The sequence below is a fragment of the Rattus norvegicus genome, chromosome 8 (assembly GCF_021556685.1).
Source record: "Rattus norvegicus strain SHRSP/BbbUtx chromosome 8, alternate assembly SHRSP_T2T, whole genome shotgun sequence".
Lineage (NCBI taxonomy): Eukaryota > Metazoa > Chordata > Mammalia > Rodentia > Muridae > Rattus > Rattus norvegicus.
Genome location: NC_141541.1, coordinates 115,889,628 through 115,901,791, shown reverse-complemented (window position 1 = coordinate 115,901,791; position 12,164 = coordinate 115,889,628). Strand labels below are relative to the sequence as shown.

The window sequence follows — 12,164 nt, the reverse complement described above, 5'->3', positions numbered from 1 at the left end:
CTTAACGCCGGGCATGCTAGCACATTAATACTATGAACACTCAGAAGTCTGAGGCAGAAAGATCACCAAAACTGGAGGCCAGCCTGGGTTACCTAGCAAGACCTTGTTTTAAAACAATATCAACACAAAACCAACCAACAACCAATCAACTTTAACTGAGGTTTTAAACCATTCCCTCTGCCTAACCCCAGACATTTCTGATCCCAGGACAATGAGGCTGGTCTGGAGCTGTCCTGTTTGGCTAAGGGCCAAGGTGCATGCACCCCACTTTGGAGTTCTATATGTATCTTGTCCGTAGTCGATGGCTCCAAGTAGCCCCTGCCAGAGGGCTCATCCATCACCTCTGCCCACTCCCGTACACCTAGCTTACCACACCCTCCCCTATCACATGCTGCGTCCTGGGCGAGCAACGCCACCATGTATTTTACTAGTCTGAACCTTGCAGTTGGGCAGTGCCTGGGGGTGAACAAAATGGGTGAATCCTCTTGGGAAGGGGTTCGGTAAGTTCTGTGTAGTCCTTTTGTCCTGGCATGGGAAGAGCTCTGACATCTTCAGGCCCAATCTACTGACTTCCATTTACTTAGTGGGCTGGAGCTGGAATGTATTAAGGGGGTGGGGTGTCACTGCTTGGGGGGTGGGTAAAGCTGACCTATGAGATGTCCCTACACCCAGAAGTCTCTCTCTACCCTAACCCTTTCCTCCTTTCCTGGAAGAGAAAAAGGTGAACAGAAAATATGACAGATGTAATAGTTTGCAAAATGAACTAATTACACGGTAGTCACTCAGAGAGATGAGATTAGCAGAGGAGTCTTGGATAAAAGGAAGCCCAGGTGTGCAGGTCAGTGGTAGGAAAAGGTCCGTGTCATTGTGGAACTTGGTATTCCTGCCTGAGGCTTGGAGAACGGGGGGGGGGGAGGAGTCAGTGGTCCCCTGAATTAGACCATGTTCACAAATCCGGGTTGTCACTGTTCATAGACTGTGGCTTACCTCCTGGCTCCAATTCTCCCAAGTGGCTAGGACCCTGGACCCTATCTAAAAACGGTCTAGAAGCAGGACCCTGAGGTCCCCAGCTCTGGGAGTAAGTAGGGCTGCCAGCCCTGTGAATGGCAGGCAAGGCTGTGTGCATTCACTGCACACAGTTATTACAAGTTATACGAGACCCTGGGATTTGAGAGCGTCTATGCTCTCGCCACTCCTTGCCCATGAGGATCCGACTGCTCTATCCCATAAGCTCCAGGTTTGCCTCTTGGAGAGGAGGCCAGCAAGCATTTGAGGAAGGTGGCTAGGAGAAAGGCAGCAAGTGCCCACTTCTTGACAATGTCTTTAGGTTCTTGGGGGTTTGGTCTCACCATGCAGCCCACACTCATCCAATATCTCCTACCTTTTATATGCCAGCACCAGGAAGTGTCCCAGACTCCTACCTCCCAACCCCACTGCAGTCAATCCACTTGTGCTGTCCCGCTTGATTCTAAGATTCCTCCACTCTTCCACATAAGGCTGTAGGCCTTGAACCCCTCTCTTGACACCTATGATGGTCTTTCCTTTCCCTTGAGTACCCCCACTTCCTGTGAGTCCCCCACTTCCTGTGCTGGAACTAACTGCCCACTCACTTCAGAACTCAAGCACTTAGCTCTGCTCCTCTGTTTCAGTGAAGCCATCCTGGACTCAGCTGGGTTGTCCACTACCTTGAGGCGTTTTCCTCTTTCAGAATCTTTTCTCCTGCTCTCTGAGGGGCAAACATAACACCCCAAGTTAACCTATAAGCCCCACTTGCCCAAGGACCAGGTAACTGCCTGGAATGCTGGAAGTTGTAGACTTTGTATGGACTTTAACAGCAGCTTCAGAGAGAGTATGGTGGCCTATGGGTTTGTGTTTATAACCCCTGCAGCACATGTCTTGGAGCCACTCAGCTGGGAAATTCCAGGGAATGGTCCTGACAAAAGTCCATCTCTTGATCAATATTTAATATTTAATAAAGCTTGCTTCAAATCTGGCCCAGAATGGTGGAATTGTATTTTTTTCCGGTGAATCCCAGGATTAATGGAGGCCCCACAACTGCCTTCTTTTCTCTAGCCTTGGGTTCAGTGCCACCGTTCTGTGCTTCCAAGTAACGGGGATGCCTTTCCGAAGAATCCCAAAGTGAAGTGAGGACACCTTCCTCATCAGGTCCCCGAAGGCAAGTTCAGAAAAGCCCAAGTCTCTCCCTCTAGGCTTCTCTTCCTAGGCACAATTCTATGGAGTCTCAGTCAGAGGGGATCAGTCAGAAAAGCCACTGGACGGGCTTTTCACACCCATCTCCCACGTAAGGAAACCAAGCAGAGAAATGAACCAAACGAGTTAGCAGAATCCCCTGACGCTGATATGACGGGGCTGCACTTGTGACCTCACCTGCCTCTTTACCCAGGTACTGGCCCTGCTCCCAGCACGCCATCTCCAAGACACTTCTGGAGAACCTACTCCTTCATTGCCCTCTGGCCTTCTGTTCCCATCTGCTTCTGAGGACAAGCCTCGGCACCCTCTCTGAGGTATCGGCTCATTCCCACTGCGCTAGGCTGATACAGCTCCTGTATGGACATCGGCTTCCCTGGCTCATGGCCTCCTGGAGTCTCTGTCCCTCGTCCTGTTTCTGCTTACCGCCCATCTATTCCTCTGGTCACCTACCTGACGCTTAGGTTTCTTTTAGGCTGCTGGACTTGGTGACTGGGGACACACAGGCAGAAGAAAGGGTCTTGAGGTTATGGGAGGTTGTGCACAAAAGGCTGGGGACCCTCCACTTAGTCTCACAGCCTGGAAGACTGCATATGCCCAGAAGTCGAAAGTTGTGTACAGGGAGCCGGCCTTCCCCGGCTCCAGGTCTCTGCTTTATTATCTATACTTGGCATTCCTGTGGACCTGCCTGGGTTGTGTGTGGGGAGACCTCACTGACCCTGATCCTGCCAGGTAAGGCTGGAGCCCTGGTCCTGGGCGGCAGGAGGATGAAGCCTCACGTTCAGCTATCTCCACAGCTTGACTCTAGCTGGTGTTGATACGGCCGCTGAGGAACAGAGTGGGCAAACACAGAGAGGCTGCTACACAGAGTCAGTGGCTGTGAACCAGCCTCCCAACACCAGGAGGTGGGAAGCACCACGTACGTAGCCTGGACATTGGGAGCCAGGGAGATGCAAGTTGGGAACAGGGGTTCCTTGTCAAGACCCCAGAAGAGTGAGGGCAGACTGGGTGGGGTTGAAGGTCGACTTCTGGTCCCTGAACTTCTGTGTTCCTTCCTTCTTCTTCCTTCTCCCCTGGCTAAATCTTTCTCTTCCTGGGTCCCTTAGGCTTAGCCCCAGGTACCATACTTTGTGACACAGATCACAACACTGTCACTGCCAGCAGACTGTACTCCCGTAAGTCTATTCACCTTGCTGTACCCGTGGTGACTTAGGACTGGGCCTGCACACAACAGGGCAAGTCCTAGGTACTCACTAAACAGAAGCTGAACGAGGTGTCTGAAATGCTGGGTATCCTGTGACCTGATAAGCCCTTCTTACTGCCCCTATGTCTACCACCCCCAGGGCAGTGACACCAACTTTAGTCCCAGTGCTTTCTCCCAAGGGCAGCCACTGTCACCAGGGAGGTGCTGCCTATTGGACGGCTTTGAAGCTTAGAAAACGGGGTGAGACTGCTCCCAGAGCATGCTGGGAGAACGGACCATGCTTAAAGAGGCACACTCCAGATATCAGGCAGTGAGTGAGTCCTGTCCCTAACTTCACCTCTGCCACATCACCTCTTCCCTGCAGTGGAAACTGAGGCACAGGCTGCACCCTTTGCTCATGCTCCTTATTGGGGCGATATTGGACTAGACATTGCCGGGATATTCCTTCTTTTTGCTTTTGACAGTTGCGTCTGTCTTCTAAGGCCCAGTTTAAATTGCCACCACCTCCAGGCTGTCCTCTTAGACTTCTCAGTCCCATGGTAGCAAATCTGCACGCTGACACCCTAAAGGTGACTGACTGTCTGTCTCCTTGAGATCTGGGGCCCAGAGGGCCAGGATCAGCCTGGCTGGCACACTGCTACCCTCCCCAGCCCTGTCACACAATGACTTCAGAACAAAGGGCCACATGCTATTAAAAATCAATTAAATTTCTCACTTCTGTGATCCTAAATTAGTCTGGTTTGTCCCTGTGGCACCTGTAGGTCCTTTTCCTCTACCTCTTAGGATCTGTCCGTTTGCCAGCTAGGACTCCCTACCCCCACCAGTCCCAGAGGAGTGGGCCCAAGTAGACAGTAGTCGCCCCTGAGCTTAGGCCTTGTCTGGGGAGCAGAATAGAGGGTCTGGCGTCATTTATTTGGTTCTGTCCCTGGGTCAGGGCGACGTTGCTTCCGGATATACATACAAGCCAGCAGTCCCTGTCTGACAACCTTTCGCCAGGAGAACTCAGCTATAGGGTGGAGTGTGCCTCCACCTTTTAGACCTTAGAGCTGTTGCACCCCAAACCAATCAACCTCTTCCTTTGATTGGCAGGTGCTACAGGATGGCAGTAGCCCTCTTCTCGGCAGGTCCCAGGTGAGCAGACTGCTGCAAAAGGCCACTGGAGTCCTGAGGGGACCAGATCCAAACAGGCAACCTGGCATTTCGGGAGGCCCGACAGGTCTGAGTCAGTTGGCAGGTGAAGGCCAAGGAACGAAGGGACATTGGAGGGCCCTTGGCTATGCCCCAGCCACACTATACCTGCATGGTCCTTCTAACAACCTGGGAGACTAGCTCTTGGCTCCACCAGGACAGCATGGAGTCTTGAAGGATTTCAGGATCTCCTGGCCATCCACCCTGGATATAAGTAGGAGAGGAGGGCTCCGCTCTCAATATTCACCGGGAACGTCTTTCTCTTGTTCGTGCTGACCGACTCCAAGGACAGAATGCTTGGGGGTGTGTGGAATGACCATCAGCTTCTACACACATTTAGGTCACCTCCTCTGAGGTGCCTTCTCTGATCTCCATCCCCAAATGGTGGTTTAGAAGAAACCTCACTGCTACCTGGGCCCCTGCTACCACCATCCCTGACCCCACCCTCTCCCTTCCAGCCACACATATGAAAGACATTCAATAGATACCCATTTGCTAATCCAGTCCTTCCCCTGTCCCCAGGGGCCCCCAGCCGGCTCCTCTGGGTGGCACCTTGCCAGGAAGCAGCACTGTTTGGGTGAGGGGAGAATAATCAGCTGTAAACGCCGCAATCAGGGAGAAAAGGCTGCTCAGGCCCTTGGCGCCCACGCGTGCGCCTAATTGGCTCCACGTGTCTGCAGCTCCTTTCAAGAGCAGGAAAGTGGAAGGGTCAAGATCTCTTAATGTTCGTAATGGAGGGGAGGCAGAAGCCACTGCCAGCCCCACATAAACACCTTTTAATTGCTCCGAGAAGGGTGGGCGGAGGCAGTGGGTGCTACAGGCTCCCTCGCCTGTCAGCCCGCCATTACTGTGCCCGGTTCAGCTTCTTGGAACTGGAGTCCGACCCCAGAAGCTGAGCTCCAGCGGAACCTGGAACCACGTGTTTGTTCCACAGATGTGTGCAAAGTTCCTACCAGGGGCCAGGTCTTGGCGGATGACTCTTGGCCTGGATTTCCCAGGAACAACCTATTTGTTGAACCCTCATCAATGAATGCACCACTGGATCCAGCAGAACTGGCCTCTAGCCGCTGCAGTACCCAACCCTCATCCCTTTGCTGCCTCTTCCAGGCAGTCTTCCTTCTTGCCCCTTTAGAAGAAAGGGAACCTTTCTCTTGCCGAAGCTGCCCTACGGCTTCTGCACGTCCCCGCTGCCCCACTGCCTGTCACATCACTCGTGCCATCTGACCTGGGAATGGCGGGCTATACTGTTTCTTAACAGAGACACAACTGTTGGAGTGTTGTGCTACTGGCATCTAGTGGGTAGAGGGTAAGGATGCTACCAAACACCCTCCAGGGCTGGGAGCAGGCCCTGCAGCAAGGACGGATCCAGTTCAAGATTCCTCTGGAGCTGGGAGGCTCTGCTTTAGACAGACAGGAAGCGGTAACTGAGTCAGAGCTGGGAGGAATCTTCTCTTCCTGACAGGGAAAGGAATCTGTCCCTGAGCCCTTGGCCTTTACCTCCTGCCTTTGAACGCCCAGCTCAGAGCTCCATTCCTGAACAGACCGGGCCGCGCTGACAACATGCGTCAGCTTAATTGGGTTAAGTGGCCATTAGTGGCAAAAGCAGGGCGACTGCGCACAGAAGGGTTTTTAATTTTATTCTTTAAATGACGCTAATTCTCCAGAGGCCACTGGCAGCGGTGGTGCTGTCCACTGGAACCCTCAGATCTGAAGGCTACGCTTCCCTCTGCCCCACCCACGTGAGCCTCGTAGGGGACTTTGGGAGGAACACTCATCATCTAAGAAAGAAAGTGAGGGGTTGAGGATATGTCCAAGGCTACTAGGTCATCACGGGTCAAGGTCTTGTCAGAGGAAGCCAATGCCTCATCTTCTTTTTCCTTAGTCCTGGTCTTCTGTAGACAGCTAACGCTTCATGGTCATAAAATGGTGGCACACATGAAGGTGCTGCCAGTTTGTATGGCTTGCTGAATTTCTAGGTTCAGGAGTCCCAGCAAGGCTCCTGCCCTCGGCTTGTGAGTCTGAAGGCAAAGGAAAAGGCCTTCTTGGAGCAGACTGCCAGTTTCCACTCTGATGTGCACAGTAACACTTTGATCTAGGTGCCATGTCCTGAGTTCCCTGGCCCTGACCTTTCCATCCTCTGAGAATCAGCGAGCCACAGTCCCTTAGCTTCGTCTGTGGGTTTGCCTCTCACTTCACCCAAGCCGTCTCCTCTGAGACACAAAGTAAAGATGCCAGGGATGGGTGGTAAGTAACACAGCACTCAAAGACACTTGCTGTCCTTTGTGAATGACAGCCTCCAGAGTTGGGGAACCGAGGTACTGGGCAGGGAAGGGCCTCAAGACCTTACAAGCCCTTGGTTCAATTTATGTTTCTGAGACATGGCCTCTTGATGTTGACAAGTGGTCCTGGGACTCAAGCAGTCCTCTTACCATAGCCTCCCGACTAATAGGCACAAGTCGCACAGAGGAGGGAGTTGGGGCCTGAGAGGGAAAGGTGTGGGCACACGAGGGCGGGAACACGTCCTTCCCTACATGCCTTTGGCACCAACTCACAGAGATTACCACATAACTGGCCACACGTGAACATTGGTGACAGCATTGGGCGGAGGGGGGTGGGACAATAACGAATAAATGACCTTTCCAAGAAAGAGACTGTGTGCCAAAATCCCAGCTGAGAGGATGGGGACCTAACAATTGTACTTCAATTCTGCCCATGTTCTCACGGTGTATCATAGGTACTCGGGTGCCTTCTTGTGCCTTTTGGGATTCAAGTCCCTAGAAAGCCTCATCTCTTTGGGTAGTTGAAGTTTCAAGAAGACAGGGTTCCCAAAGCAGAAAGATTAGCATGGCTCCTGGACCTGGGGACACTGCTCCCCTGTGTTTGTAAGGTCCTGGTCTGGCTGGTTTCTATCTGACTCTTGACTTCAGGTCAAGAGACATCTGCTCGATGCTGATTGGACAACACTGTGAACTTGTGGCCTGCATTGCTCAGTTCCCTCTTTGCAAACCCCAAATTAAGATTCCAGACCGGATCAAGGGATTTTAAATTGGATTACTGGATGGGGTCCAGGGAGGGAGGAACAATGGAATAGAGGATAAGGGTCAAGACCCCCCCCCCAAACTCCTCCCCTCATTTGTGCTCAGGCTGCATACAAATGTGGGAAGGAAGAAAAGGATCAGAACTTGATTAAAAGCAAGTTTAAAACATAATCAAGTTCAAAGCTGGCTTTGAACAATTAGAACCAAGGGGGTAGGCAGTCCTTCTGTCCTCTGGGGGGATAGGGTAAGCCTGGAATCAGGCTGCAGCAGGTAGACCCTGGCCAGGGCAGGGCTGGATGGCCATGGTTGTAGCCTTAGTGCATGCCTCAGGAATGTGGGGGAGCCACAGGCTGGGATCAGAGTTAGGAAGACCTGTGTTCAAATTCTGGTCTCTTGCATCCTGTCCTGACATATGACCTCTCCAAGCCTCATGTCCCCTTCTCTAAATGGAGTAGTATAGACTTCCTATGGGAGGTGCTATGAGAATGGCTCGTGATAGGCTGACCAAATGGTGAGCGCCCTTTCCCATCATTCTTCCGTTGAAAATCATTTGTATTTGTCATTGAGTGAGTGCCAGGGAATGGGCTGATGCTGTTGGTTTAGTGGAGAGGAGGCAGATATCTATCCTGTCTCTCAGCCATGGATGAGTATGTGGGGTACGGAATGAGAGTTACACCAAGACTCCACGTCCCTGGTCATGCCCCAACCTTTTCTGTTTTTACAGTTGGCTGTTCCTATAGTATTGGGTTAATGGGTAGGGAAGGACTCTAATTGGGTGGGCAAGTCAGGTTTGCTAGTCTATGTTTGTAATCTCAGCTCATGAGGCAGGGGCAGGAAGATGGGAGTTTGGGGCCAGCCTGGGCTACATACTAAATACTTATCTAAAATAGAAGTTTGAACAAGTCAGCCATGTTCCATAACTTGGAAAGGGACAGGAAACAGTGTGCAGACTTGGGGTCTGGAGTGAGTGAGGGGAAAGGAAACAGAAGAGGAGACATGTGGGAGAGGCAGTGGGATGGGTGTGATGTGCTGGCTGGGTGGACTTGACATGGCTTGACACTCGTAGGTAGAGACCTTTGACCCCTTCTGTGACAGCCTGTATTCTGACTGACTCCTCATATCTGTGACCAGGAGATCCCCAAATCAGATGAGACTAGGCTTTCTAGGCACAGTTCTGGGTTTGCTGGGTTCATAATTGCAGGGAGATCCTTAGAAACCATTTCCACCAGACTCAGATGCCAGCCCCACCACTCTCTTCCAAGCACATAGGCACTCAAGACAGAGGAACCATGAGGGACAGCAGGGTCCAGCCACTGGAAAAGGGGACGCCTTCTCTATTGGGTCTAAATATGGAGGATCTAGGTTAACTGTCTTGACTGGACCCTGGCCATTGTTGTGGATGGATGTACTAATTTTTTTTTAAAAATTACTTTATTGAGATTTAATTGACAGCAAATCCAGTCACATTAAACACACATTTTAGTGGTTCTTAGTATAATTAGAGTCACGCAACTACCACCATAAGTTAAATTTAGAAATTTTCATTACCATCAAAAGAAACCCTGTATTCACCAGCCCTATCTCCTCCCCAGTAGCCCATAGCAATCAGTAAGCTAGCTTTCCATTTCTGTGTGTTTGCTGAATATTTCATAGAAACGGGATCACGTGCATGGCCTTTGTCACTGGTTTCTTTCACTTGGCGGTATTCATTTGAGTGTATCCATGTTGTAGGGCACATCAAAACTTTTCTCCCTCCCTCCCTCCCTCCCTCCCTCCCTCCCTCCCTCCCTCCCTCCCTTCCTTCCTTCCTCTATTTCAATCAGATGTTGCTATCTTCTATTCTACATGAACTGGGGCAGCTACGATGGTGCTGCTGGTCTAGGGGCAGAATGGATGCTTCTTGCCCATTTATGAATGACTCTGTAGCTCCTGAGGGGCCCTCCCACCTCCTGTCCTTGGAGTGAGCAGGGCTCTGATTGCTTTATCAGGCTAGTCTGGCCACGCATGAAAACCCAATGCCTGCGAGCTGCTACCTCCCTGAGTATAAATGGGAAGACGGAGGCCCGCAACAGACGGAGAAATAGTTAAGATCTGGGCAGAGCAGGGACTCCAGACCCCTTCCTCCATCTGCTTCTATGCCACACCCTCCCCACCAGATCCTGCAGCCCACCTAGTGGCAGACTCTACCAACAAGTCACTGTTCTGACCCGGTACTCATTTCACCATCTACAGACAAGCTGGAGGCCAAGAGGAATGAGAAATCTCCAGGCCCTGCAGGAGGGAGAGGCAAGGCAGCCTAGGTCTGCCAGGTCACTTCGCATGCAGCCAAACCCAATTACAACTGTCACGGCTGCCCACAGCCCCATAGGCACAGCCGACTGCTGATTTTCCTGCTGGAATCCAGGGATTCAAGTGCTCTGTGACAGTGAGGGTTGGAACACTGCCTTCACTCAAGGCCACTCCACCCTGCCTTCCCTTAATGTTCTCAAGCTCCCAACACACTGGCCTACCTTCAAGGCCTGGACCTTTCTGTCCAGCAGGCTCTCAATGTCCCCTGCCACCTTCTCCACTAGTTTCTGTGGTTCATTCTCCTGCACATCAAACAGGTTCCGATTGTCCTTGTAGATCTAGAAGGAAGCAGAGGTTAAGGGTGAGGCCAGAATGGTCCATCACTCATCTACTCACTGCATACATACCTCAGTTCAGCCCCTGTCCCTGTAGGACATTGGTTTTGGCCCCAACAAGCACAGAGTCCAGGGCCTTCATGATCTCAGGGGAGAATGCAGGCCTGGGCTCTGTAGCTTGCATCTGGGTTAGTTGGTGGCCAAGTTTGCCTGATGGGAAGTTTGCCTTGTCTCAGGCCCCTCCGGGGCTGTGACTAGCACCCACTGTGTGCTATGAGCAGCAGCGGGGAAGGGCAGACTGCACAGGAAGCAGAAGACAAGGGTGTGTGGTGAGCGAGGTGAAGCTGAAAAACATGTATCATAAACCACACCCATACATGTACACGTATGTACATATCCACGAATGCATCTCTTCCGTGTGCATACTCACAGCAGCGCCCCCACGCAGCCTCAGGCAGCTGTGCTCCTTTCGTGGGTGCTGCCCCAGGCCATTTGCAGAAACTATGGAGAGTTCTAGGAGCCCCTGGGGGCTCCTCTGACATTCAAGGTGCAGAATATTGATGGAGACCCGGTGGGGAGAATTAATCTGCCCATTCTTCCTCCTTAGGAGGCACAGCCTCAGTACACATGCACGTGTTGGTGTAATCTGATGGTGAGTATGTGACAAGGCCTGACGTTGTCATCTGCGTGCACATGCCGGCATGTGGGCTTTGGAGTGAGTAAGGCTGGGTCCTCTAAGAGGCAGCCTGGGAGCCTGTACGTGAATCCCAGAGGCATCTTTGTTCATGCTTGGGGTCTTGGGTATGTGCCTGCATGTGCGTGCGTTCTACACCAGTGAGTGTCTCCAAGCCTGACCTGGTCTGTGTGCCCATTCAAACAATTCCAGGAAGCCTGTACCCCAAGTTGGCTCCTTCCCCACTAGAGGTCATAGGCCCGGCTACCATGACAGAGCCTTACCGCCAGGCTGTGCCAAAGTGGGAACACTCAGAGACAGGAAAAACTGGTGGTGAGGGGCAATAAGGAGGTGACAAAGGCACCTGATGAGAGACAGACAGGCAGGGAGCGATAAGGTTGAGAATGACAGAAGACGTGCAGAGATAAGGACTCTGCCATCTGACAGGAGGAAAGGCTGGGGGCTGGGGGCTGGGGGCTGCCAGAGCCTCAGCCCTGCCGTCTGCCTAGTGCCTGGCAGTGCGAGGGTTAAAGCAACACAGACCACAGGCTCAGGAATCTTCTCCTTCCATCATCCTCATCCCTCTCTGCTTCTCTTTTCTTTTTGTCTTTCTCTTGGAATAGAATAATTGGGGATGAAGTCTCTCCTTCCCACAGAGCTGTGGCAATTAGGGGGGCGAGTGGCAGGGCCTGGTTGTGCAGCCAGAGAGGAGTGAGGCTCTGAGTGGACACCAGGGCCGGTTGTTCCATAGAACCCATGCTCAGCCTCTGGACCAAGGTCCTCTGCCACAGAGGCAAAGGAAAGGCAAGCAGAGAGCTGCGTTTCCCTACGTTAGGGAAACGGAGAATCAGACAAAAGAACACAATTCTAGACAAAGGACTTAGTGACAAAGCCACGCGCTCCATCCCCCCTGATGTTTCCTTCTCAGGTCTGGAGGTTTAAAATACCCTCCATTCCCTGCTTTGGAGCAGTCTGACTGTGTTGCAGCGGGGGTCTGGGCGACACCGCTGAAGGAGCACCCAGCCTGTTTTGCCAGCAGGGGGCGCAGCTGCCTGGCTTCATCAGGGCCAACGGATGCAGTTCTGACACATTCGATTCACTTGTCAAGGTCATTCCTAGGCTCTGAGGCTGGACTACGCTGGTTTCCTGTGGACTGTGCATGCCTTTTTGAAAAGCCTGGAACCCCCTTTCTCAGGCATAGGGTACACTTTGAAATCCACTTGGCTACT

At 52.1% G+C, this 12,164-nt stretch overlaps 1 protein-coding gene across 8 annotated transcripts in view; it reads right to left on the bottom strand.

Annotated features, from left to right (window-relative positions):
* Nucleotides 1-12,164, bottom strand: part of Cacna2d2 (calcium voltage-gated channel auxiliary subunit alpha2delta 2) — a 131,690-nt gene that overhangs the window by 55,237 nt on the left and 64,289 nt on the right. For all 8 annotated transcript variants that reach the window (XM_087561397.1, XM_087561399.1, XM_087561398.1 and 5 more), the window contains 1 exon segment: nt 10,149-10,265. In XM_087561397.1, coding sequence (XP_087417523.1) covers nt 10,149-10,265 — 117 coding nt within the window.